Source organism: Anas acuta, chromosome 7, assembly GCF_963932015.1.
Source record: "Anas acuta chromosome 7, bAnaAcu1.1, whole genome shotgun sequence".
NCBI lineage: Eukaryota > Metazoa > Chordata > Aves > Anseriformes > Anatidae > Anas > Anas acuta.
Genome location: NC_088985.1, coordinates 12,171,811 through 12,199,660, shown reverse-complemented (window position 1 = coordinate 12,199,660; position 27,850 = coordinate 12,171,811). Strand labels below are relative to the sequence as shown.

Sequence of the window (27,850 nt, the reverse complement as noted above, 5' to 3'; positions counted from 1 at the left end):
CAGTGCCTCAGGCTGGGGCTGGAAGAGGTGGTCCAGCCTTTTTCCTCTGACAGATGGTTTGTTTCTACAAACTGGAGTTGGATTTGGAAATTGATCCCAAAGTCAGCTCTTCTTTGGCTACGTTATTTTTAAGTCCTGTCAGTTCCGTGTGAGTTTTTTTTTTTCCCAGAATGAGGGTGGCCACTAATGGGCGTGAGAGATGACGCCTTGGCTATGTGGACAGCCTTTTTGCCCATTTGAGTTGTTTTCAGAGAGATGATGCTAGCTAATCTGCATGTAAATATAGATAAACTGTGTTTGTCTTTCTGTTGTGCTTACTAAAGATGCAGTACTTCTGTTGTTGCCTTCCCTGCTGTAGCTCAAAATAAAAGTGAACTTGGTAAACTTCAAAATATGTGGTGTCTTAGTTTACAGAATACGTAGACTTCTCCATGGGTGATTGGTTTTCTTCAGTTTGTCATGTTTCAAATTCATTTCATTTGATGAGTAGAAAAATACCGAACTTAAAAGAGGCAGATATGATTCTGTTACAGTATTGTAATAATGACAAGCTCACAGCTTTGTCATCCTTTAGAAATCTGTATTTGAAAGTGTGTTGTTTTCTTTTTCACATGGACAACTTGAGAGTAGAGCCTTAGTTCTGATGGTCTTGAGTTGTCTGACTGGCTTCCAGAGTCATTTCTCTGTGCTTTGTGCTTTGCTTTTCCTTCTAAGAAAGGGAGTGGAGGTCACAGGGAGGCTTGGTCTTGGACATGAGTTTAATGTGCAGTTCCTTTGTTTTCTTGCTTTTTAATCATGCTAATAAGATCAAACTTCTCCAAATACACTCCTTTGAGCAGTGTTGAGGCAGGATTGCAGCCCTGCAGTGGGTGCTCAGAAGTTTTGGTGAAACCACCCTATGGCATGCAGCAAGGCCAGACCTCCTGCTGAGCTTCAAAGCTGCTTTCGGCGCCCCCCTTCTTCCCGCTCAGTAGCTTCATTTGGTGTAATGAAATTAAAAGATTGCAGTGCTGTGAGAGAGGAAGGGCCTGGCTCTGGCACCTTGCCGCACTGAGTCATTCTGCAAAGGGAGCCTGAGTCGTGCTGTGGGAGCCCAGAGGAGTCAGCGGGGCGGGTGGGGCCCTGCCTTGTGCAGCACTGCTCTGAGCCTTTGGCTTTTGCTTTAGAAGGCCTCTGGAGTAAAAGGAAGTGCCTTAGTTGCTTTTCTGTCTGCAGTTGAAGGCTTTTTGGGGCAGCCCAAGAATTATACGTTGGCCAGGATGTGGCTATTTGAGTGAAGGATTATATGTGGTTTTGTCTTCTGAAGCCTTTTAGGCTGCGTGTAAACTGATTGCCCCTCTAATGAATTGAGGGGAGAGAGTGAAATAGGTTTCAGTTGCTGTCATCTTGATTTTATCTTCTAATTCTCTGTAGCTTTGTTCCTGGTTCGTAAGGGCTTTGGGTAGGGGAGAATTAAAAGTTTTCACTTGTACTATAGGAGACTTGTAGGGGCCTTGCGCTGAACATGAAGATGATGGGCAAAAAATCTCTTAAGCTTGAAATTATTTTCCAGAGTTTATTTTTGGAAAGTAATAGAACAACTAAGCTACTACTAGGGTTTCTTGGCTTTTGCAGCTTATGTTGTATTTCATGAATACCTAAAACAGCAGGGTTGTGCCAGGAAGAGGCAAGAATCCACCATCAGGTTGTTTCCTGACCCCAAGAGGAAAAGTCTGGAAAGAGACAAGGATAGGAAGGAAGGAAGGGCTGTAGGCTGCAGATTAGTCCGGTGTGGGTGGAGCTATGATGTCAAATACTATTTGCCAGGGGCTGGAGAGAGTGTTTTTCTTAAGAGTAACATTTTGTGTGTGCTGAAACTGAATTCAATGGGAATACGTTCCCATAACTTCTAACTGGGCCTTGAAACAGGCTGACATGGTTTGTGTGCAAGGGCCCTACTGCGGGAGCTGTGTTCAGCTACAACCTCAATCGGAGAAACAAACCAGGTGCTAAGTTCTCTGTTTGTAGGTGATCCTCATAGCATAGTTGAAGGAATTCAAAGGGTGCTTGGGAACAGGTAGTGTTTAAGCTAAGTGGTTGTCTGTCTGGTGCTTGGGATCTGGCATCAGTATCCTACCTCTTGTGAGTAGAGATTAAAGCTCAGTGTGGTGTGTTCATGCTCTGGATTTTTTCAGTTCTAAAGCAGGAAATGATCAAGCACTGGCTGCTAGTTTAGTTTCCTGTTCAAAGGGGTACAGTTGAGTTGCTTTGTGTATGTTTCCATCCAACCTTTTATGCATCATATCTCATAAGTGACTCAATGACACAGAAGTGAGTTGGGTAGTCCAGTCGTTTTTCTTGCTTAAAAGTTATTCAGATCCTAGTGAAAGGCAAACTTACATGCTTCTCTTTTGAACTAGCTGGCTTGCTCACTCTCCCTCAGGAGCACTTTCAGTTAGCATTGCTGCTTCTCAGCTGCCTGATCTCCCATTCCTGTGGCCAGATCAGTGAGCCAATGAAGGTTAAAACTCTTCTTTCAGTTCAAGCTGGATCTGTTCCCTTGTCTGCCCCACAGCAGTCACTTGAATGCCTCCTTGTGCAAGAATAGCAGAGAGGATATCTTCCTTGAGCTAATTTTCTGTAGAGTTCCATTCTGAGTATACCCGATTGTGCTTTTTTTTTTTTTTATTGCCGTGGTCTTTAGATCAGTTTTCAGTGAGATACTTTAAGTACCTTGCACGTGGCACTTAAAGCAAAGAAATCTCACTTGGGTAAATAACCACTGTTTTACAAAGACAACCTATCTGCAAGTAAGTAATCTCACCTATAAATATAGAAGCTGGTGTCTTTGTTCCCCCAGCAAAATGTTATACTTGACTGCTCTTTGCTAAGTTTGCTGAAGGAACTCTTTGTACTTTGGCTGTTTCCCATGAGAGTTCTGAATCACTTATGTCTTAGTTGGACTGAGTTTTAGATTTATCAGTGTTAATTCTATGAGACCAAGCCTATATTTCTGCTGATAAACTCAGTTTTACTTGCAGCTAGTTTGCATGGGTGTTCACAGCAGTAATTCTGCAAATATAGTGTTTTGTGAAACTGAATGCTCTATAAAAAGAAATGAGGGCAGTGCTTGTTGAGATGAGAATGAAGCATGCTAGTGCAAATGTACTTGATAAGAATCCATTCCAGTTTATTTAGGAGGGTAATTATAATGAAAGACAGCAAGTCTGAAGAGGACACTTACTAAGCAACATCTGGAAATTTAACTCACTTAGCACTGCTTTGCCTAGTAGTAACTCTTCCTGTGTATCAGTTGTGGGTTTGGTTTGTTCATCTGTGTGCTTAAGCGCCACCGTATGGCTTGCTGCGTGCACAGACAGAGCTGTCTCACATCATTTAAGTAATTTTTACAGAATGGCATGGATGATGACACTTGTAGCCTTTCTGGCTTTCTTTTTCCCCACTTCCTGATGGAGTACACTCAGAGAAGCTTCATTTACCCTGAATGCAGTTTAGAGGCAGTGGACAGTGAACCCAGCAGCACTTCAAACCTACACATATTTTGTCGTGTGAGGGGAGGAGGGTCCCATTTCTTGCTTGTACTACAGGAAATTGCTTATAATGCACATTCAGTTCATGGGAGGCACTGCCTTTCCTAGCAGAAAGGATCCCCTTTTTAGGGTGTGTTAAAGGGATTTACTTGTCATGCTCCTGTAGGCTTGGCTGGTGTGTAGGAGCAACCTCAGTTGTTCATATGGTTACAGTGGACTCGGTACATGGGTGTTTCAAGCCAGAATGCCATTTTAAGTAATTGATTGGGTGGAGGGTGATGATGGCCCTGAGTGTGTAGAGGTCATTTTAGCTTGATTACTGAAATTGGATACTAAAAACGAACTGCCTGAGAATGAAGAAATGGAATACAAATTAGGACAAGGATCTCATTTAGTTTGGATTAATATAATTCAGAAGTATTTATTATGCAAGCATGTGAATTGGTGTGGAGTTTGTATATTATGCATTAGATCTGTTGCTTATTGCGAGTAAGTGAATTGAATTAAACTGAAGCAATGGTCAAAAGGGCTCAAACAAGGCAAAAGATGAGAAATTGTATGTAATTAGGGAAGAGTCTAATCTGAGTATTGACACCGAAGTTGTGAAAAGTTAAGTATGCCTGCTGTCTAGGAGTGGTACTATAACGTGACTAAATACAGAATGACCTCGAAGTGCATTAAATATTTTGGAATCTAATGTATCCCTCTCAAATAATCATGAATAATCAAAGTAAAATACTGTCAAAAAGTAGTTTGTAAATGCAGGATTTTTATAGAATTAAAGCATTCTAGATTTTCTTTCTAGGAGTAACTCATGGAAGAATGTCCCATTACTATTATCCGGGATTGCAGACAATGTTTATTCTACTTGAGCAATAGTGCTACTGGCTAAGTGTTTGAGAATGTGTTTTCTCACTGATTAGATCTAATGTTCCTTTTTTTTTTTTTTTTGCTTTAGCTAGCTGGTGTGGCGTTCCTCGCAGTTGGACTTTGGGCATGGAGTGAAAAGGTAAGGGTAGAAATGTCTGTTGCATTCTTTAGTGGCTGCTCTCTCCTGCCCCAGTAAACCAATTTCTCTCCTCATGAAGCAGCGAGGATTAAATATAGCATCAGAGCTCAGGACTATGTTCAGATGATCTAAACTGAAGTTAGTTGGAGTTTCATTTTTGCCCATGATTGGGTATTAAGCTGTGTCCTTCAATCTTTAGGCCTCTTTGTAGGCTTTAAGAGTAGGGTTTAAGAGAACTAAAGATTTTAGACTTCTATGAATAATCTTCATGAATAGTGTTGGACTGGTTCTCTCTATGGACATGTTTTCTAAAATACGCTCATCTCCTCACCTCCTTTTATTAGGAATGAATAGTGTTTGAAAGGAACATAAAAGTTTAATGTATATAAAAATTAAAATGCATCTCTGGGACCATAGTTCTGAAGTATTTCCATCTTAAGTCCATCTGTTATCTTTATACCCTGTGGAGTTGCAGAAGTGATTGTATGACCATGCAGAGGAACAAAATTGGGAAACGTGATCCAGCCAAGTAATGCTTATTTTAGTAAGGTTTCTTTCAGCTTAACAACTTCCTCGGTCAGAGGAAGTCTGCAGGCATGTACCTGCTGAACTCTCATCTCACAAGAGAAGAGGCAGTGTAGGCGTGGAAGTGAATGGATCGCCCCATTGTTACAAATGTAAAAGCATGGCTTTGTGACTGCAGGCAGTAGGGGAAAAAGTGACAATGACTGGAAGGCTTAATCTGCGTTTTAATTAACAGAAGAGGGCAGCTGCCCTCACTGAGTTGTGCTGCTGAGTAGATACACTCTCATTACCAATGTAGTGTAACATTTCCATAGAGCACTTGTATAGAGAAACTGTCCACATACAGTGAGGTTCTGGGATTTCCCTGCTTCTTGGAAGCTTGAGTTTTATGATAATTTTAATGCTGAGGCATTTATTCTCCTCATCGCTCCCAGTGTGTATGCACGATCCTCACAACTATATCACTGATACATAGTAAGCAGGCTAACTCCATGCACAAATACATTTACCTCCTATTCCCTTATAAAGGGATTTTGTTTCCAATCCTTATGGAAGGTGTTTTATGGAAGGTGTCGAACTTGTCTTCAGTTTGTATTCTCATTTTCATAAAATTGCTTCTGTACAAACTGTTCTGCGGAGAAACGCATATGATATCTGGGGTTAGAAATGACTAGCTCCATTTGCCACATGTCCTCTATGGTATGTTAACATTAGTAATGCTTTTACTTTCAGTAAAATTGTTGACTCTGATTTTTCTTAAATTTTGCCTGAAATGTTTTTGTTGTCTGTTCTGTTTTGTAAATAAGTGCTTGGAAGCTTTTCCTGTGGTTTTAAACTTCTGTATGGCTCATGCAATCAGTAGGTTATTTTTCATGCCAGTTGTTCTGTGTGGACGCTTTCATATTAGTGCCACAAAGCCATAGTCTTTGTATGTGCCTGTGTGGATCTGTGTGTTTGCAGATAAGTCTCAGTGAACAATAGATAGGAAGTAAAAGAAAAACATTCCAGAAGCTGTGCTGCAGTGGTAAACCCAAAGATAAACTAAAGGTGGTGGGAGAACTTTAAACATCCTGTCTCCTAGTGCAGCATGAAGTACGTTGGATCCCTTTAACTGCTTTGTTCATTTTTTTGTCATCTTTTCCAGTATGACTACAATTCAGATTTTTTTTTTCTGGACGTAAGTCCCGTGTATGTCTCTGAGCTGATAATATATCAAAAGAAGCATGGTGTTTTGTGTCAAGTGTTGAAAGTTACTTAAAAAAAATAAGTCACCCACCCTGATTTGCATTCTGTTTGCTCATGAGTCTAATACAGTAAATCAAGTTTTTGATCTAATTGGCCTATTCTTATGATCTTTACATGTGCTTTGCTATTCCAAACAGTCATGTAAAAGTTGCTGCACAAAATTAAGTCTATACAATAAAAACTGGATCAATGTTCATACAGTGTCCAAGAAGTATTGCAAAAAGAGGAAATGAGTGTCACTGCAATAAACCAGTAATAAAATCAAAATTACACAGCCATCATGTCTGAAAAAGTTTTTTTCAATAAAACCATTTCAAGAAGGACACAAAGCAATATCTGGGAAACTGGAGATGGGTCAGCCTAACTTCGTTCCAGCAAATTCATGACTGATAACAAAGGGAGAGGGAGCAGTCTGCTGGAAAGCAAAGCTGTTGCTTAGAGGGACTTTGTGGGCCTGGAAAAATGAGTTGAGGGGAACTTTGTGAAAGCTTATTTTTGCACTTTTAATTTTTTTTTTTTTTTTACTCCACCCCAGACATGGGATTTATCTCATGCATTAGTACAGGCTGGGTGGGGGCTCACTGCCTGGAAGCCAGTTCTGTGAGGAAGAAACCTTGGGCTGCTCATCCAGTTGAGTATCAGTCAGCAGCCTGCCTTCATATCAAAGGAGACCACATGTGTGCTGGGCTGTATTAGCACTGGTGCAGCCAGTGGCTGAGGGAGGAGACTTCCAACAGCACTTGTTACTCTGGGGACTGCAACTGAAATACCATGTCTGCTTTTGGAAAAGACCCGCCTGCTACAGGGGAGCCTAACACAACTTATTCTATTGTTATAGGTTACTTATTCTTTAGTCTTTTTAGCTGATCTCTGTGCATCTGTACACATGTAAACTGTTTAAAGGTATGCTCGTAGCTTGTGCTGTAAGTAAGTGACAGTGTGTTATGATGACAATCAGTGTCACAGAATCACAGAATTGTCTAGGTTGGAAGAGACCTCAAGATCATTGAGTCCAACCTCTGACCTAACACTAACAAGTCCTCTGCTAAACCACATCAAGAAGAGGTTCTTCACCGAGAGGATGGTCACACACTGGGACAGGAGTTTAAGAAGTGTTTGGACTGTGATGGGAGCCGTTTGGCTCCCAGGGCATGGTTTGCCTCACGTTGCACAAGTCCCCCCTTCAGACTCCATACAGCACACTGGCAACACATGGCGCTGAGGAGGGTGCTGAGCTATTCTCCTTGCCCTGCTGGAGGAGCCAGGACAGGCAGCAGAGCTGTAGCTTCAGAAGGAGCGCAGTTGAAGCCCACAGAATCAGCTCCTTGGCTAAATGCTCCCCGGGGCTTTGGCAGCCCAGCTGTCAGCACCTCACGCTTGCATTTCCTGACCCGGTGTGAAACAGACACTGACAGACAAAGCGTTTGTTCAAACAATATATATTACAATTTTTGCAGAGACCAGAGCTCCTGGAGTGAGTGGATGCTCCCCAGGAGCCCAGATGGTCACTGTCCAGGTGGAAAGAGGAGTCTCTGCTTCAAGCTTCCCTGCTGCGGTGTCTTCAGCTGCATGAGGTGTGCCTCCCCCAGGAGTGGTTTTGCTGCGGAGAGGACATGGAGGAGCAATTCCCAACTGAGCAGTGTCTTCTCCATGGGCAGCATGCTAAGCTCTGGGGCATGTGGCAAGCAGGGTGTCACTCCTTCAGCTTTGCAGCCACCGAAATCATTGCTGGTGAAATCCCTGCTGCGCGTGCTTGCCACGAGGATGGTGGTCAGGTCAGGAGGTGGGTGACAGCTGTCGTTGAGGCATGGGTGGCAAAGTTGGTGCCTACCAGGGTACAGACACAGAGCTGCAGATGTCTGAGGTGGAAGGTGTGCCGAGCATGCCAAGGTGTTTCCTGAAGAAGAGCATCTCTGGCACAGCGCAGCTCTGGGGCCACCTCGTGCTGCTGCGAATGCCAGCCTCTGACTACTCGAAGGTCAGGTAGGTGTCTGAGTTATCCTCTTTTGCCCCAAGCATCAGCTTGATTGAGAGGGTTTCGTTGGAGGCATTAGTCAGCATGAACTCTCAGAAGCGGGTGGAGGGCAGCATCATTAGCTGCATCTGGGCTGACTGAGGCATGGCCTCCCAGGCTTCTGCCACCAGCTCCTGGAACCACGGATGTGCCGTCTTCCACGCATCCAAGTAGGAGCTGCAGCAGAGGGTGTTCAGGAGGTTTGGGTCCTGATTCTTCAGCTCATGCTCAAGACAGTGGAGGAAACACAGCACGTCACCTAGCATCCGCTCCTATGTGCACATGCACTGCAGCTCCACGCAGAGGCAGGAGTTCCTGGCCAGCCTCTCCTCTCCCCTTCGGTGCCCAGCTCCAGGTGGAAAGCGTGCCCGGGCGGTGGGTTCAGGGGCACGAGCAGGCGGTAGATGGTGTCACGCTCAGTGGGACCGGAGGCGCTGCCCACCCCAATGGGTGGCTGCAGCCGTGGCATGAACTTGTTCCTGGGGAGGCCCTGGCAGGCGGCGAGAAGGTTGTCCACCAGTTCCTCCACGACCTTGCCCGTTCCTTCCAGGTCCCTCACTGGCCACTGCAGGTACTCGTTGACAAATCTGTGGGCATCCAGAATGTCATCAGGGTCTTCCTCAGAGTTGTCGTCGTCCTTCCTTCCGGAGATGCCTTTCTTGGTTCTGCTGCGCAGCTCACAGCACAATTTCATGAGCATGCGACGGAGCACCAAGAACAGGACGAGCTCTCCCGTCAGGACCCAGAACTGCCAGTGCTGCAGCACAGACAGGAGCAGGGTTCCCACACACACCCAGCCGTGCTCCTGGTCTCTCTTCTTGATTTCCAGCCACAGCTGCATCATGCGAGCCTGCAGCTACTCTTCATGTTGCTGCATGCATGCATTTGTAGCTTCATCCGGTTTGTCGCTGACTTTCTGTGGGCTCTGAATTAAGCCCAGGAATGTCAAAGCGAGTAAGATTGCTGAAACCATGGTCTGAAAGAGTTGAGAGGGAAGGGGGTCAGTGGGGCTGGGTAGGAGCTGGCTGGTGGCCAAGGGAGCTGTGGCAGGAGCCGCAGACCCCTGGGGTTGGGTAGGAGAGGGGGTGAGGGAGCTGGGAGGCAGCAGGGACTGCGGCCAGAGCTGGTGGTGACAGCCACAAGCCCTGCCCTGAGCGGCTGGGCCCTCACTGCAGGCTTAGCAGCCCATTCCAATGCCTCACAACCCGCTCAGTAAAGAAGTTCTTCCTAAAACACCCCTGGTGCAACTTTAGCCCATTCCCCCTTGTCCTCTCACCAGGCACATGGGAGAACAGACCAACCCCCACCTCGCTACAGCCTCCTTTAATGTACTTATACAGAGCAATAAGGTCGCCCCTGAGCCTCCTCTTCTCCAGGCTGAACAAGCCCAGCTCCCTCAGCCGCTCCTCGTAGGACTTGTTCTCCAGGCCCCTCACCAGCTTCGTCGCCCTTCTCTGGACTCGCTCAAGCACCTCCATGTCCTTCTTGTAGCGAGGGGCCCAAAACTGAACACAGTACTCGAGGTACGGCCTCACCAGAGCTGAGTACAGGGGGACGATCACCTCCCTAGCCCTGCTGGTCACAGTGTTTCTGATACAAGCCAGGATGCCGTTGGCCTTCTTGGCCACCTGAGCACACTGCTGGCTCATATTCAGCCAACTATGTAAGTCCAACTAATGTAAGTGTAAGAAAAATCAACTGTCCTTGTTGGATGTTTTCGTAACTTCTGTACTAATGTACCTCAAGACTGTAACTGTAAGTTTTTTCAAGGCAATTAGTATTTGCCCTCTGTTACTGATGTATTTCAATTGAGGTGGAGGTATAGTGCTTACAAACATGAAAAGAAATGGAAAATAAAGCACGTACAATTGGACTCCTAAGTCACTGTTAAAAATGACTGAGAAGAAGATTTAAAGACTTTTATTTCTTGATTTTCTTGATACTGACCTCAGTAAGTGGGCTTTATTTCTGTACGCCTCATTTTCCTATCCCTTTTGAGTTGCGCACATTTAGAATCAGCACTGCATGAGGAAAGAACCTGTAAGAAATCTAGATGTTATTGGGAAGGGTGGCCTGTGCTGCAAAGGGCTTTATAAATACCAGTTTTTGCAACCTCTTGCTTGTTGCACTAGTAGCAGATGTCACTTCCATTGTTTAATATACAAAACTCAGCCCTGGAATTTCTTTGGAAAAAGGCTATTCAGCTCTACTTCTGATGTTTTATTTCAAGTAAATCAAGGTAGGAATGACGGCCTTGTGGTCAGGGAAGAAGGGGAGTCTGAATTACTGCTTATTGAAATAATTTACTTTTTCCTTGAAAGTAAATAATTCCACAAGTTCAGTTCTTTGGCCTGTCTTAATATCAGTGATATCTTGAAATCCTGATTGTTGGTGGGGAGAGAGGGGAAAGTCAGATGGCACAGGCAGAAACGTCCCTGGAGACATGAGTGAGATAAGATAGTGTCTTTGAATTTTTGAAAAAAATTATTTTTGGAAAATCCTTGAACTAAAAATCCTTGAATTAATTTTCTTGTTGACTTCCTTCCTTTGGGATTTTTTACTTAACATCTTTTGTTAGCCCCCCTATGCCCTCCCCACTCTTTTGAAAAGAGACTGTTGTAAACATCAAATGTGAATATGAGGACTTGTGAACCAATGTCTGAGGGTGAATAATAGAGCCCAGTTCCTGCCTCCTTTTCTTCATAACATCCTTTGATCAGAGGAAGTTTTCCTACAAAAGATGTTGCTTGAACAAGTGAGATTGTCTGAGAAAAGCTTGAGTTTGGGTGTGGGAAGGAGATAGCTGGAAATGGCTGTGAAATTTTCAGCATCCTATTCGTGTTCATGTGACTAGTTTCACAGCTTGTTTCATAGCTTGTGCACTGAATTCGTCTTGGTATCTTCCCTGTTTGCAGCGTCTGAGATGAGGGTTTTTGAGGCCAGAGTTTGATTAGGTGGCACTCTGATTTACCCACTAGACTAAGTGTGATAGCGAGCTTTGAGGTCTCCCTTTGTAAGGATGACAACGCCACTGATGACGCTGACTAGAAATGCCTTTGCTTCCCAGGACTTTTTGAGTATTGGGAAATCTATAAACCATGACCAATTCTTAATAGGATATTTCAACTCAGTCACCAGCCTGTGGCAAGGCATTCCTGAATTCCACTGTTTAATTACTTTTTTTTGTTCCTTCAGTCAGTTTTGATTTAATAACGAACAAAAAGCAAAGCAAAACACAATCACCAGGGCCCTATTGTCTTGCTATCACTAAATTAACAGCTCTAATAAGATCTGTTGTAAACCACACTATGAAAGAAGACAAACTCCTGCATGTCACTAGAGTACTTCTAACCAGTGTCTTTTCATCAACTGAAGTTTTTCTCCATGTGAACGTTTTATCTTAAGGTTTTGTTTCCAATACAGTATTTTTGTTAGGTAAACATGTAATTGTAAAGTGATATGAATTTTTCCAAGGTATTTTCTTGGGTTGAATATTCTTTGGTTGAATATTCTTTTCTTAGGTTGAATATTCTTTGCGCTTAACTCTAGCACAAATACCTGAGTAGCAAAATAAGAATGTACATTCTCTTGACAGAATTGGACTGCTTGTATAAGTTGTAAACCTTAAGGAGCTTATTTGATACTTTTATCTTGTATCAAATGCAATTACCTTGAGAATATACTTTAAAAAACAAACAGTAAACATGTAATGGCATCTTTTGTTATGTCGGTTTTCATAATTTTTCCGTTTTCAAGGGAAGGTATTTCCTCCTTGAAATGATCAGTCTGTTGCTGGGTCTGAGAGGAGCACTAAGACCACATCAGGGCTGCTTGGATGTTGATATGGATTATTCTTGTTAACTTCATCAGTTTCAGCTGTTTGTCCCTTCTGTTTTTTGGGGATTTGCACGCTATTCTTGCACGTAACCTGAGAGTCTTGTGTTATATGTATTTGATGGGATTGTAACAGTAGCTGGTACATAAATTAATTTTGGGAAGGTGACTGCTTCATTGTATTAGCATTACATTTACATAGACTCAGAAATTCTGTCCCAATATCTGGGTAGACAGGTTTAATAGGTAAGATTGCTATACAGATAAGAGGCATTTCCAGATAGTTAAGAAAAAATAAAACATCGCTGTTAAATTAGGTATATTGCAAGTGTCCTGTTGGAAAAGGGCAACTTCTGTTGTTGTGAGGATTTTATTTGTGTTGAGAAGGGAATGCTTAAACTATATTTCTGTTTTTTTTGGGGAAAGGCTTTGAAGAAGCACTTGAAAGACTTCTCAGTATTAACTAAAATGGTGAGAAGAAGAAATCTGTTTCATGTGAAAACTAAATCAAAATCCTGTTTCTCTTCCTCACATCATCCATATCCTTCTTTGTGGTTAGTGTTCTCTCTTCATTTCTGCCACCTAAACATCAGGATCGGAAAGATTTTTTTTAATGACTTTGGTCTTCTCCTGATTGAGGCATTTCAAATTAATATAAATCATTGGTCCTTTTGCCTTGAAACTAGGTGAATACTCAGTGATAGTACTGAGCTTTTGGCACCATCTTGTGGAAGCTTGTTTGGCAGATAGACCTAGGAGAAAGTAATCTGAAAAGTTTAGACTGTACTTATTAAAAGAATTAATAGCTTTCACTTTGCGTTAATACTTCCTTTGCTGGTGTGAAGAAAACTGGTATCAATAATGCTTCTGTGACCAAACTTGTCTGAGTGGGTCACTGTTCGGAAGCTCAAGGATTTACAACCAGTTCATTTGGAATCATGTAAAAATCATGGCAATTCAGAAGGATTGTTAAATGAAAAGTGTACGTAGTGGTCATCTTTCTGTTATCGTGTTTTTCTCTTTCAGGGTGTGTTGTCTGATCTAACAAAAGTGACCGGTCTTCATGGTCTGGACCCAGTGGTGCTTGTCTTAGTGGTGGGAATAGTGATGTTTACTTTGGGATTTGCTGGTTGTGTAGGAGCACTGAGAGAAAACATCTGCCTTCTGAAGTTTGTAAGTATCACCATTATATGAGGGAATTATTACGTATGTGAAAGTAGGAAATGATGGGTGAAGAACCTGGGGGACGAATGAAAATTAATTTAGAGCATTTGGTTTGTGACAACATGTGGTGAACTTACTGCCCTGACAAGCATCTGTGATGAATGAATGGTATTAAAAGCAGTGTAGGTTTAAACCTAATTATTTCCTCCCTGCTTCTGGAATATGTTCCTTGCTTTTCTCATACAGCTATTGCAGCGATGTTTTTATAGTATGTATTTCAGAATCTAACATTGGATATATAGCATCACAAAATATGACGTGCTGGAACATAGCTGGGAGTTACTGAAACGAGATCATATTGTGGCTTGGGGAGAACAAAATCCCTTAAAAGTTTAATCTCTTCTAAATATTTAGTGGACAAAACTTGGGAACTTGAGTGACTACTGTGAAATCTCTTAAGCATTTGTTTTTGTATTGAGGTTTTCTTGCTTTAGATTTAGAAACAGTTAAGCTGGAAAAAAAATACATAACAATGGGAACTGTCCAAGAAGCAGAGGAGTTGGAATGGGGATGTATTCAAAAGAGTTATTCTCTAATTTGTGACTTTTTTCTTTCACAGTTTTGTGGAACAATTGTGTTTATATTTCTGTTGGAGCTGGCAGTAGCAGTTCTGGCTGTCTTGTTCCAGGACTGGGTGAGGGACAGAGTCAAGGAGTTCTTTGAGAATAACATTAAGTCCTACCGAGATGATATTGACCTCCAGAACCTCATTGATTCGCTACAGAAAATAGTAAGTTCATATCCTGTCACTTTTCCTGTGTGTTCTAAGAGAATATGTAGATATGGCAGTCTTCCTCTTTGTGTTCTACAGCATTGCAAGTAGTTTCTACAGATCTATAAAACCCTGTAGACAGTAGTGCCATGTGACAGAAGTGCAGTTTTGCTGTTTCTGTATTGAAAGCATCAGAGAGGCAGGACTGCTGAGATGCAGTGCCCTTCTAAGTGCATGTGTGGGAACTTACCAAGCATCCACCTGCCTTTTGACCTTGACTTTTGTTCCCCTGTTCTGATCAGTGTTGCACCAGGTGAGGTAAAAACTGAGCAACAAAAACTGCTCATCCTGGAAAAGTTGTGCAGTGGAACTATGGACTAGATTGTCTGCGCTCTTGTTTTAGGAGGCACTGCAGTCTTGTTCAGGGATATAGTAAGAGGGTCTTTTGTTTTCTGAGAAGCACCTCAGCTTGAAGCAAAAGAGGATTTTTCTGAACTGGGAGAAGCTAGTACATGCAGTCAAGGAAGATTGAAACAGTTTTATGCCCTTGTGGTCCTAAAACACACAGTTACTAAAAGACGATGTATACCAGGAGATAACAAGGCCTGTGCTGGTAAGGGCCTGGTGGCTTTCAGTCAGTTAGATTCTTTTTGCTGTCTTCCTCAAGAAACAACCAGTGAGGGCAATTCTTCTGATTATATTTATTTATTTATTTATTTGTATCTATATATGTGGACAGAAACAAAATACGTATATGAGTACTTTATAAAAAGGTAAAAAGGTTGATTATTATATATATATATTTTTTCCCTTTTAAAAAGGTTGTTTTTGTCCTTTTTCTTTTTTTTATAGAAGATCATGTTTAAATATGTGCTCACAGCTTGGTTTGATAGCAAATCCTGTTTTTAGACTAGACGTCAGTTTGAACAGTTGTATATTGCCAGCAGCTTTATTTATCCTGTTAATTCACTCGTGTGCATTAATATTGTACATGAAATTACCCTCTTACTAAGCTGCCTGGATGGCTTTCAGTGCTGTTTGCTTTAAGGCCAAGGGCACCAGAGATGATCCTGGCCACTTTAAACACCAGTAACTGTCTCAATTTTGTCTACACTGTTGTTACTCTTTCTGTTTTTCTAGTTAGTTTCATTGCAGTCTCCCAGGGAAATGTGCTAAGCTGATTTACATTTGAACTTCAGTTAAGTGCTTTTCAATTAAACTAAAAGGCTGAACTTTTTAAAGGGAGTATACTAGCCTTGTTAATGATCAAAGAAACCTGAAAAAACAAAGATCAGAATCTCTGAATCAGCCTGTCATTGATTTGTACCTGAAAGTACTGAGGAAAAGGTATGCAGCACTGATCAGTAAGTGTAGCTCTGCAAGGGCTGAATGATAAAGTGCACCAGTATATTTAAGTGCCCCAGTGAAATCAATTTTCTAGGGAGTTTCATGGGTATGTTGGAACCCAGAGAGCTTTCTGTAGGCTGCTCCTTACTCTGGCTAATTACCTTACTTTCAGGCCTGTAAGTGTCCTCATAGCCTCTGTCTTACTAAGGTAGATCAGCATGTGTAGTGGTTACATGGCCTTTTAGTGGTGGAGATGAGTGAGGGAGGAGGGACTAGAAAGATAAAAATTAACCCGTTCTTTATCTTCATCTTCACTATAAACACATGTGACCTAGCATCGTTTTTTCAATTCTGACTATTCTGTTCAACTCCTTTTTGTCATATTTCCTTTGAAAAGTAGGTGCACACAGTTCTGCTCCGTTCACATCTGTGTCTGTCACCACTTGGTAACTTCTGAATCCATGTACTGACTCACTCAAGTTTTGGCAGTCTCACAGAAAGGTCAATACAGGTTATGTGATGATGAGCAGTGGGCAGAGAAGAGATGTTAGAGATACTAGTGATGTCCTAAGAAAGGAGGGAATTTCATGAGGTACCGGGAAAATGTTTGATATAACATATTAAGTATACATTATGGCAAAAGATTTACACCCTTAAGTAACCAGGCTGGTAAACTGCAAAGCGTAACTTAATGAGAAACTAACTTTCATCAGTTTCAGGAATTAAAAATTCTTTGAAATATTTGGATTCCCTAACCTGTAATTATGGTAATTACAATACACTCTTTAGGTTAAGAAACTTGTATGAAACAATTCTAGAGCTGACTGACCTTTGAACTAACAACGTGTCGGTTAATTTGGGTATGAAAATCTTCTCATTTAAAGGAAAGCAAGTATTCATGAATATTTTGATCACTTTCAGAGTAAACAAGAAGGAGAAAATTTGTTGATTTATGAAGATTTAAGGGTCAAATCACATATTTAGAGAAACTTTTCTATAACTTTCAGTTTTGGTTGATGTGGAAGTAGTGAGAACAAGGCATCCATGTAACTTATTTTGTTGCACTGTTTATGGATGTACACAGATTTGCATTGGGTAATTACTTTTAAAGTGACAATTTTTATGATAATTTCTCATTGCGTTGACATGTATTTCCAAGAACATTATGCCAAATACATTTCTTTGATTTCATAGAGCCACAGTATTGATATATATATATATCAATAAAATAAAATATATATATATATATATAAATATATATAAATATATATATATTTAAATATATAAAATAAAGATAAAATATAGATATATAAAGATAAAATATATATATATATATATTTTTTTTTTTACTCTGGTGTTGCTATTGATTCCTTGCAGCCTTGGGAAAGAGGTGATGATGACCAAATATCATTCCAGAGAGCTGTTCAGTGGATAAATTGTCTATAAAATGTCCCCAAGTGTTAAGTATTTGTTTATCTGTTGCAGAACCACTGCTGCGGTGCCCAAGGTCCAGATGACTGGGACTTCAACATATACTTTAATTGCAGCAGTGAAAGCAAAAGTCGTGAGAAGTGTGGTGTTCCATTTTCCTGTTGTATACCTGATCCTGCTGTAAGTTGTTTTCCTGGCTTTGTATTTGTATATGTTTGTATATACAACAGCTTTTTATTGCTGCTGTTGAAGAGTTATGAAAGGAAGTGCTTCCTGAATATAGTGTGTGCCTGGGGCTTTAAGAGGACTTTTAAATGATCAAAAATTACTATCTTGATAGCCAAATTTCTTTGTTTCTCTTCCATCATTTTTAGAGTCTAAATGTGGTAACCCATTACACAACTGAAAATGTATTGTCTGTCACCAGGAATTCAGAAGCTATTTTTGTATGGCTTAAATCTGCAATCATTGGCTGTTGATACTGTTTTATTCCCCATGCCTTGAATTCTTAAGCGTGTTATCTATGGCCTAAGCAGTACGCTTGCCCTGGTTAGAATTACTGTACAGCACCCCTTTGCCAGAGAAGTAGGAGTAACTCCATTTGCTCATGACTTCAGTTATCAGCAATTAGTGAAGTGCTGATGCACAAACTCAGTTTAAAATGTTTGAGTCAATTCTTTGGTTTTGGCAAGATTCAGGTACTCATTGGTTGGATTGGCTTATTAAGCTCTGGGAACCTGACCCTTGCAGTAGAAGCAAAAAATAGGGCGGTATGTGCTAATGGATGCAAAATGCTTTGTATGGATGTAATAGATGAAAAATGCCTTGTAGCATTTGTAGCTCAGAAGGTCGATCCAGCAATCCTCATGCAGCAGATAACTATTGGTAGGTTATGCTAAGGCTTTTGATTTCCTTGGAAATAATCCAAGGAAAAATTTTGTTTGGAATATATTCCAAATTCCAATTCCCCAGTAATTTTTTTAATGTAATTCAGAGCAGTGCTATTTCACTGCCATTTTTCTGTTGGTGGTGCTGTATTTAAGGAGATGTAGGTGTCTTCAAATCTTTTAAATCTGAGATTCTACTGCTAGCATTTTAATACAACTCACTATGTGTAATACAAAATATTCTATAATTGTGTAGTAAATAGATTTTCATAACTCTAATACAAAGGAGAAACAAAAATGTCTTAAAAGGAATGTATTTGCATTTTATGAGCTTAATGCTGCTAGGTTGTATGTGGTTGGGATCTGGAAGGTGTTTATTGTGTTTCTGTTTGAAATTTACAAAAGGAACGTTTTGTTATCTTCAGTAGTTTTGTCTTGGAGCTGGGTTATGTGAGACTTTGATTTATCAACCGTAAGGGAGGTCAAGTAGCTTGCAGCTATCTGTTACTTGTATTGACTGATCAGGATAGCACTGTGAAATGAAGGAGTTGTAAGACACATTCCTCCACTGCAGGTGTAAATAAATCAGTGTAATGCCTTTATTCTTATCTCAATGTTTAGGCGTTATGTGAAATAGATAAAATGAATTTGATCTTGGAAATGCAGATGTCTTATCTGAAGGCTGTCAGTATAGTTGTTAATGCTTAGTTTTGAATAGTCGTTGCTGGATGAAAGCCAAGAAACAGGAGAAGCTGGGATTTTTTGCAGAGGATGTTTTCTGCTAATATATACTTTGCTGTTATACTTCCCTGGTGTTCTGCTAATGCTTTTTTGTTGTTGCTGTTTTATATATATATATATATTATTATTATTATTATTATTTACTAAAATGCTTTTTTAAATGGCTGGTCTTGACAGTTCTGATTCTTTTGTGAATTTAAAAGACAGCAAATTGATGTGACAAGAAGAAGGTATAATTCCACTGATATTTTTAATCTTTATTTTGCAGCAAAAAGTTGTGAATACACAGTGTGGCTATGATGTCAGAAAGAAGGTAAGGTGCTGGAGTCTTGCTGTTCTACTGTTCTGTGTCTGCATGGACAAAATAATGAAAACTGTGGAATCACTGATATATGTCAGTTCAGAATTCTGTGAGCTTATCAGCTGTGCTACATCCTGCTACAAGTAGAGTGTGGTAGAGATTTTGTTTTGTACTGTGGAAAGGTGGAAAAAATAAAAAGTCTTCTTCAAAAAAGGGGTAAGACCTGCATTTCAAATGTCTCAGGTATTAGTTCTAATTCTGAATTGTGTTCTCTACTAATTCCAAAGTATTCTAATAGTAGGATTTTCAGGAAGTTACTAATATGAATGTCCTGACATCCCTTAAATTAATTTGGGCGTATGTATTTCTGTATTTCATGTATTTCTGGAATCTGGTTAAAAACATTACTGTATAAATAACCAATCGTAAGTTTTACTATATCCCTTCATGTGACTGAGAGTTGTTATAATAAATTTGAGCAGAAAAGTGATGTTCTTGAATTCTTCTTCTCTTTCAGAGCAAGAGTCAATGGGATGATCAGATTTTCATAAAAGGCTGTATTCTTGCTCTGGAAGCTTGGTTGCCACGAAATATCTACATTGTTGCAGGAGTCTTCATAGCTATCTCACTGCTGCAGGTTAGTTTTGTTACTGTTTTTTTCCCTTAAGTTTCAAGTTACCCACTGAAGGTAAAAGTATGGTGGGATGCAGTAAATATTTAATAAAAACATTGTGGATGTTTTTAGGTATGATAACAATATTGCAAAAAAAAAAAAAAGGGGGGGGGGGGAATTTTTTAGTGGTGGGGTCTTAATGTAAAATTTCGAAATCAATTATTTCCTTCAGGCAAAATTACTTCTCAAAGAAATGAAGGCCACTGTACTGTATTGTAAATATATCATATTTTTATATTATCACAGAATCATTTAGGTTGGAAGAGATCTCCAAGATTCTGAAACATTATAATGATATTTTATTATATATTAACATGGCAACATGCTATTATTTTTATATATAAAATTATATGCATCTCTCACATTTTAATATATCATCAGGGACAGGAGATCTTCTGGTAATGTACTCCAGTAGATCCTAACTTCTGTCTTCTAGTGCAAATACAAAAGACTGAAATCCAATTCTATCTTTCATGCTAAGAATGCTATTCTGAACACTGTAGCATACAGCACAAAAATCTCAAGAGTAGAAGAGAAGGGAAGCTGTTGAACAGGTTGCAGATGTGATATTAGCAGCAGTACATGGAGTTGCTGAAACTTCTTGCAGTACCTCTTCTATTCTTGGTATGTCAAAGAAAATGAACTGAAATCCTCAGTAAAACATATCGAATGAAAATTCTTTCAGAGTGGATCCTGCTTTCATCGTGGCAGTTGTGTATACTCGCCTAAGTTGCTTTTGCGTGGTACTGCTTTATTTCAGTGGGAAATAAAGAGTTGTAAATCTGCTACAAAATCTTTTCCATTTAACTGAAACTATGTTGAACGTAGTGCTGGTAAAATACCTTTTTCCAGCCATGGCAATACTGCCCTCTGTTGCTTTTTTGATAGTTTATCAGTATCTATCAGTAGTGCTTCCAGTGCTTTCATAGAGAGATGCTGCCCTGAGAAAAACACATTCAGTTAGGAGGAGAGGAGGTTCAGGATAGAGAATCTAAACTTTTGACATATTGAGAGTCACTTGATGTTGTTGTTCCTATTTGTGTCCTGAGTCTCTCTGACACCCTTTTTGTATTTCAGGATTATTTTCAAATTTAGTTTTATCTTGTGCATTAAGCTTTTTCATGGTGGGACTGGGAGTGAGACACATGGTCTCTTTCTAAAACAAATCTTCTGGCTTTTCCAGAACTTCACAGTATTTTATTTTTTTCCTAATAATGTTTTAGGAAGTATACCAAGTTATGAATTTATTTTCAATTTGTGAAGGAAAATTTCCCAGAGAACTTGAGTGAATGTTACAATTTCAAAGTTGTTAGGTATCTCAGAAGGATCTGGGACTTCTCTAACTGTTGTTTCTGACATGGAATTTGAAATTGTGAAAGTGAAATTCTTAAGTATTTTAAATATATATATAAATAAATAGTAACTTGGCTTAACCAAAGTTATGGAATGAATTAAAATGCTTCAGACTTGTAATTTTAGCAGTATGTAAGTGTGAATGCTATAAGTAAACTTGGCAAAATGGATTTATTCCATCTTTAGGACATCTAGAAGTCTGATACTATTTTGCATGTTCCTGAAGTGTCACATGAAAACATCTTTTTCTCATCAGTTGTACTTTGTGCTAGATTCTGCTGTTTTTACTACTGTGTAGTAATAGCTATGCTCCAACACATGATCCTGGCTATGAAATGGTATCTGAGCTTGCAAATGCTTTATCAATGTATATCTTTATTCTTAAGAGTTGCATTGACTTCAGTGCAGAGAAATAGAAACAAATATGTAGGTTCCTATTCTACACTAATCTTTAGAGACTTCTTGCAGACTCTACATCGCAAGTGTTTCATCTCACAACTGGTTTGTTTTTTGTTTCTTTTTAGATTTTTGGGATTTTCCTAGCCAGGACGTTGATTTCTGATATTGAAGCTGTAAAGGCAGGTAATGCCTTCTGAATACTAAAGCAAATGTGTTGCAAAAAGTATATTTTACTATTTTCAATCAGACACCAAGGTGGAAAAAAATGCACAGACCGTGAAATGCTCCTGGTATTAAAGGCCTTATGTGGATCTTACCCTGCTCGTGGTTTTTGTTAGAAGCTGATACAAAAAAAGAATCTTCAAACACACTGGTCTACCTTTTTTTCTAATGAGACAACTCAGTTGCACCAGAATTGATCTGTGGTGAGGAAAAAAGTGACTTTCCCAAGTCATTGGCTGAACTGGTTTTAGACTCATAGCAAGGAGAAATGAAACTGCTGTGAACTCCTTCCATGAAGAATTACCGTGAAGACTTTTCTGTTTTGACTCCCAACTGTCATCAGTCTTAATGTTGTAATCTCTTCGAAGGCCTGCTGATCTCTTTTAAGAACCTTGAAAATGTTTTTAATCTCTGCAGTAGATTCATCTGGTCAGCTTGGCAAGATACCAGCAACCATAATCATCGTGGCATTGGAAACTGAAGAAAAAGTCACTAATCTTCTAGCTTTTTAATTCTCGGTTGTGCAGAAATAGGGGATATTTCTGTTTGACTGGGAGTGACGCAGATGTCTCAGGAGCAGAAACTTCTGCTCACCATCAGAGTTTGAGTAACCCAAGCAGTTATGAAAATGCAAGTGTTTTCTCAAGAGGGGCAAAATCCAACTCTCTACAGCATTATAAGTTAGAAATCTCTTCTTCAGGCAAGGGAGCGTGAATCCCTAATGCTGCTTCCTGTCTGAAAAATTGTAAATAGTCTTTATTTATATAAAAAAGAAAAAAAAACCTCTTTCAAAACGCCTAGCTTTTATTGATTAGTAATACCTTTGAAAAGTACTGCCTGCACAGATCTTGAAATGCAGTCAGTAGCAAGCATTCTGTGCTAGCTTTGGATGTTTTTTTTACCCTTCCTGTAGCTTCTTTCACATCTGCTCTGCTGATTCTCCCAAGTCTTAATTGCTAAAATGAAGACTGATGAAAAACATTCAAATTCAGCATTAATCACTACTGAAATCCGTTTTTTTTTTTTTTAGTAAGAAAAGATGTGTTTTAGTGGAATATCAGTTTTTGATTTTTTTTGTAAGTCTTCTATAAAGCTATGAAATTGTCAGTTCTGTTTGTGTTCTCATACAGGGTTAAAATGCCAGTCACAGTATGCTGACTGGAACCATTTCTTCACAGTAATTTACTGTATCAAACTGAACTACTGCTGAAGTAATTTTTTTTTATTTTTTTTTATTTTTTTTTTACTTTTACTAGAAGAAAAACGAACTCTTCTTCCTGCCCTTCCTTCCTGCGGGTCGATCTGAAATTCAGTAAAAAGTCCAATTTTCTCTGAGAGTCTTTGGATTAGGACTGCAGTGGCTGCAGAAGTATTGCTATGCTTGACATAGTATATTTTTTATCTGTAAAAGACAGATGTATGTGACTGAAAACTTGGAAGTAGTTGTAGTTGTCTGTTTTACTCCGGGCCATGTGAAACATGTTTTCAAGTAAACATTGTTTACTGCTTCCAGTGACACCCGTTTTTTCAGGGAGAGCAGACGTTTTTTACAGTGCCTGAGTGTAAATTTTTAGAGAAGTATATATTTTTTTAATGATATTTTACTACATGTAGTCTGTGTGAAGGATTTAATACTTGTATTTCCAAAGTACATGGCCTTCATGGAAAGCCAAACTTCTAAATCTCTCTCATGTCCTTTTTTTATGTATTATGCATGTATTAATGAACATTTCACTGGCAAAAACCGATCTACAGTAAGAATCTTTGTGTCTGTATCGATTGTCCAGATGTTCTTCTAGCTCTTAGTCTGTGAAACACTTCACAGACAGTGCTGTACTTTTCATGTATATTTCAGTGCAGCTTTCATAGTTCTTTTTCTGTCCAGTGATTGAGACACAACAGGAAAAGGAAGCTTGTCTAACGATGGCTGACTTCCTTAGAAGAGCAGAGAACAGTCTGCTATTATTCATCTGAAAAACCTGAAAGTAAAATCTATAGAAGTGCACTGTGATTTTTTTTTTTTTAATCTTTGGTCGGTATGCAACAAGGGAAAAATAGCAGTAGATTGCTGAAGGGGAGAGCAAGAGACATTTCTTCTGTAGAGCATTGAATCTGATGTCTGTACTACCTGTTTGTTGAATCCAGTCCACTAGCAGCAGACAAAAATTTGCTGTTGTTACTGCAACTTTGCAAGCAACAAAGCAGTGTCCAGTAACCTTTGCTTTCAACTCTGGTGCTTGAAACTTTTACCACACCTCATCAACCAGCTTACTTTGTTATGTATAATAATCTGATATATGTAAAATGGGAGAAAGATGCATCCTATATGTAACTTGCTGATTGTGAAATGTTCAATTGAAACTTCCATCTAGGCAGTACATTTCGCTTTGCCATTTTGTTGACACAAAGCTCCTAGTGCTGGGAAGTCATTTCAACACTTGGTGAAAATCATCATGGCTTCAATGACATCAGTGGAGTTGATGCACTGAAATTAGCTGCCACCAAGGGCCGGTGTCACTGATCAGACTTCCCCTGTCTGCTGCTCTTGCCAAGTTGCCTGAAGACAAATATATACTTGGTTTCTTTTTTGAAGTATCGTTTGTATGCAAAACAAAATTTAATTAAAGTGTTGTCTTTTCCACAGCTTGTTCTTATCGGCCTTGGCCATGTTAACACCAGCTTTGTATCAATACTCCAGTGATTTGGAACAGAATTCAAGAGAGCAAGTTCAACCTATTTGAGGACATTTACATTCATGAACTTATTCCTCTTTTCACTGTGGATAAACTTCTCTATGTTTATTTGGTATCATTTTTAAAACCCTGGGGCTCTAGGCTGGTTTACACCTAGGCACTTTGAAGCACACCCTCAATGGTGGTACAAGTGGTAGTGTAATTTCAGACTTGGAATGGGAATACTTTCTTACTGCTTTCTACTTCAAGTTATATTTAGCACCTTCTCTGTGGACCTGCAGTGACTTCATGACTAAAACTTTAGCTTATGGTTTAAACAAGTCTTGTCAGAATAAGTAGTTGGGTGTGAGCCTGCTCTAAAGCCCTGAAGAAGCAATTCAGCAATTTCACAAGGAGAGGTTTGATAAATTGATGTTGAGATTTCATTGGTTGCAGTTGGAACATCTCCACAAACACTACAATGGAAACAAGTTTTGTAATGAAGATATTAAATACGAGATCAGGCTTGATTAACTGGACTGAGAAGGAATCCTTTCAATCAGTGTGATCATTTATTTCTCAGAAATGAGCACAATTTATTTCTGTGAAGCAATGTATTTATTTCTCAGTATGTTTTGACTGTGCATATGCTCTTTTGTTTCTGTTACATCTGCATTTGGACACAGCTTGCCTGTACATGAGGAGGAGGATGAATATGAGTGACCAAAGGAACTTCAGTTGCCTCCTGGAAGTCTGAATGTTTCTTGGGGGTCTTTAGTTCTGGTGACCCTTGTACAGTGCCATGTGGATAGATTTATACCTCAAGTAAGTTGAGGTTGATGCAACAATTGGTTTATAGTTAGCATTGCCTTGTTTTTTGTCTCCCCATTCCATCCTTTCCTTTTCCTTCCCTTACTGCCTGTGGATTATCATGCAGCTTGAATGTTGTTTAGCCAGTGGAAGGGGAGGTTCTGGCTCTTCTGATACAGCTTTTATGAGTGACTTTCAGTATATGTTTCTTCTCAAGCCTTATTTGATTAAATAAAATGAATGTTTTTTACTGGTGGAGTTTGTGTTCTAAGACTTGTTGTTTGCAGTTACTAGTGTTTCCTTCTCTGAGGTTTAGGCTGGCTGAGACTGCAGTTTGTGGATAACTACGGAAATGGTAAAGGTCTGCTAATACTTGTGTGTTTTCTTTCTGAACCTACCTAATTCTTGATTTTTTAGTTTTGGCTGATGAATAACAGATAAGAGAAAGGTGCTTTTCTCAGAATTGTTAATGGAAAGCCACAAAAATGTGTAATGTGAAAGCCAAAAAAAGTGTAATGTGAAAGCCACTATGAAGAGAAATATTGATGCTGTCTAAGGATATCCAAAAAGTTGAAACTGTTTGCATTGTGACTTCTGTTGCCCAATTATCACTCCCGTGATTTACAATCTGGTTTATCATGTCTGAGCAATGATTCTGACATTACTGAGTACAGAAGAGGGAAGTAACAGGTTTGAACATGAGGCTTACATAAATCAGTTTGTAGCTGCTTCTTTGACAATTTTAACATTTCTTCCTTACTGCATTTAAAAAAAAATGCTTTGAATATTTAGGCAGTAGATAATGGATATATTATTTTAAAATAATATATACAATAGATAGAATGTTAAGGCTGGATCATTTTTAATAAATATGACAACTCAGATGCAGCTATTTTGAGGGTGTGTGTGTGTATATATATGTTTGTAATAACCCTGATATATTTCATCCTAATAGCTGGTTTAGGCACAAGCACATATCTTATTCTCAAATTGAGATTGGATGAAGCTGTTTTATTTTGACACTGGAGAGATGCAGGATGCCCATATTGCTATATACTTTAAGTTAGATGAAACTAGACATAGTTCAGCTCTAGTTTTTCTATTCTCACTATGTAATCAAAAACTTGCTTGTTACCAGGTGACTTGTCTAGGATGGTTTTGTGAAGTTCCCTTTTTCAGTACTCCTGGAATTGGAATCTGGTGGCGTGAATCAGTTACTAATATAATGAACTAAATAGTGGTAGTGAGTTTTCCAAGTGTGAAAGCTTTTACAGGAACAAAAGTTGTAACATTTTTTTCACAGACAATGTGTTACTGCTGGATTAAAAAAGTCATTGTTCCCTAGCTTTTCAGTTTCCACCACTACCCTGTTGATGAATTCAGTCACCTGGATCTTGGCGATGTGACACTGCAACCTACTACAACTATTTCATGAAGTTCCTGTAAGGACAAGCTGTGGAGTAGATCCTGGTCTTACTATTTTTTTAATCAGGTGACTTTTCAAACTTGAACAATTCTTATAGAAATGTTCAGAGACATTTGTTTTACTATGATTTACTATTATTTGTAGTTAAGCCTAGGTTCTCTTACTGGAGATGGCTTAATGACATGCTGGCCACCTTTGAATCTTCGTATGTGCTCACTTGTCACTTCTAACTTCTAGCTTTAATTTGTATCTTGTCCAAGTACTGTCTGGACATTAACTGCAATTTACTGCAAACATTAATTTTACAGCAAATCATGCCCAGTTACAAAAGCTGCAACTCTGAATGTGGGATGAGACCTCAGATGCTTAGTAATAGATTGTGATATTAGCAGGTGTACTGTGATGAGCTTTAAAAGCATAATTAAGATGTGGAAGGGGAAGGAAAGGTGGTACAGCCTTATGGGGAGTTCTGAAATTTCCAGTTAACAGCTGGGTACACAGATTGATTCACAGTGTGCAGGAGTTGAAATGGTCCAATTAGCCTTTTGCATTATTTAATCAACAGCTCACATCTAATCGAAAGCCACGTTGTTTTGGGTTGCATGATACAAGCTTTAGTTTTTTACAGCGATTTTAAAGTCCTATTGACTTTAAAAAATTAAAGTTTCAATTGATTCCCTGATTTGACAAAACCAAGCAGCTTATATGTATTAGAGATGGTAATTACCTTTTGTCTCTCAGGTAATGTTTTCTAAGACCACTTGTTTGACAGGATTTATTCCTACTGCAGTGTTAGTAGCTCAGTAAAGAGCAGCAGTGATACAGGTATCTGTAGGCCAAATTTTTGTACGCGTAGTTTTAAAAGCAGGAGCTGTACCTGGGCTTTAATAGCATTGGTTGTGCAGCAGCATGACAAATGCAAGGTAGCGTTGGCCAAGCTGGCATTTTATTGCATTTGCCTCAGCAGCAGCACAGGTTGCTCTGGGTTGGAAGGGAGGCTAGTGGGGTGGCTCTCCTTTCAAAACCTGTAGCGTTGCAGCAGCTTCCTTGACCACATTTGCGTTGCTGTGACTGCAGAGTTGTTCAAGGGTTTCTTTAATCTTGTCCTCTTCTATTTCTTGTCTCAGATCACCTGAATGGGAAATTAAATGCTGAGTTTTAGTGACATACCATGTCATAGTGGTTCCTGACAGTTGTTGCAACATATTTGATTTGGAGCATTCACTGTGTAAAATGAGCTGCTTTACAGTAGACTACTTCAGTTGGAAGGGATTTTTAAAGATCATCTAGTCCAACTGCCTAACCTTTTGAGGGCTAACTGAAAGTTAAAGCATATTATTCAGGACCTTATCCAAACTCCTGTTGAACACTGACAGACTTGGGCATCAACCATCTCTGTGGGCAGCCTGTTCCAGCATTTGGCCACCCTCACTGTACGAATTTTTCCCTAATATTACTTAAATGTGTTTCTCTCAATAGGTATTCTTTAAACCTT

The 27,850-nt window shown here is 39.5% G+C and overlaps 2 protein-coding genes and 1 pseudogene across 4 annotated transcripts in view; 1 reads left to right on the top strand and 2 right to left on the bottom strand.

The window, feature by feature from the left end:
* Positions 1-25,187, top strand: part of TSPAN14 (tetraspanin 14) — a 43,045-nt gene extending 17,858 nt beyond the window's left edge. For 2 of the 3 annotated variants that reach the window (XM_068687880.1, XM_068687879.1), the window contains exons 3-10: positions 4,489-4,539; positions 13,184-13,330; positions 13,941-14,111; positions 16,926-17,051; positions 18,768-18,812; positions 19,318-19,437; positions 21,351-21,408; positions 24,092-25,187. In XM_068687880.1, the coding sequence (XP_068543981.1) occupies positions 4,489-4,539; positions 13,184-13,330; positions 13,941-14,111; positions 16,926-17,051; positions 18,768-18,812; positions 19,318-19,437; positions 21,351-21,408; positions 24,092-24,120 (747 nt within the window). In that variant the 3' untranslated portion in view covers positions 24,121-25,187. Of the gene's footprint in view, positions 1-4,488; positions 4,540-13,183; positions 13,331-13,940; positions 14,112-16,925; positions 17,052-18,767; positions 18,813-19,317; positions 19,438-21,350 lie in introns of all 3 variants that reach the window. The other variant, XM_068687882.1, reaches the window with a different exon arrangement.
* On the bottom strand, positions 8,278-9,164 carry LOC137859152 (inositol 1,4,5-trisphosphate receptor-interacting protein-like 1; annotated as a pseudogene).
* A 2,051-nt stretch (positions 25,188-27,238) lies between the features above and the next one.
* Positions 27,239-27,850, bottom strand: part of LOC137859160 (rap1 GTPase-GDP dissociation stimulator 1-like) — a 36,487-nt gene continuing 35,875 nt past the window's right edge. Inside the window, exon 13 of the mRNA XM_068687875.1 lies at positions 27,239-27,487. Within this exon, the coding sequence (XP_068543976.1) occupies positions 27,354-27,487 (134 nt within the window). The 3' untranslated portion in view covers positions 27,239-27,353. The remainder of the gene's footprint in view (positions 27,488-27,850) is intronic.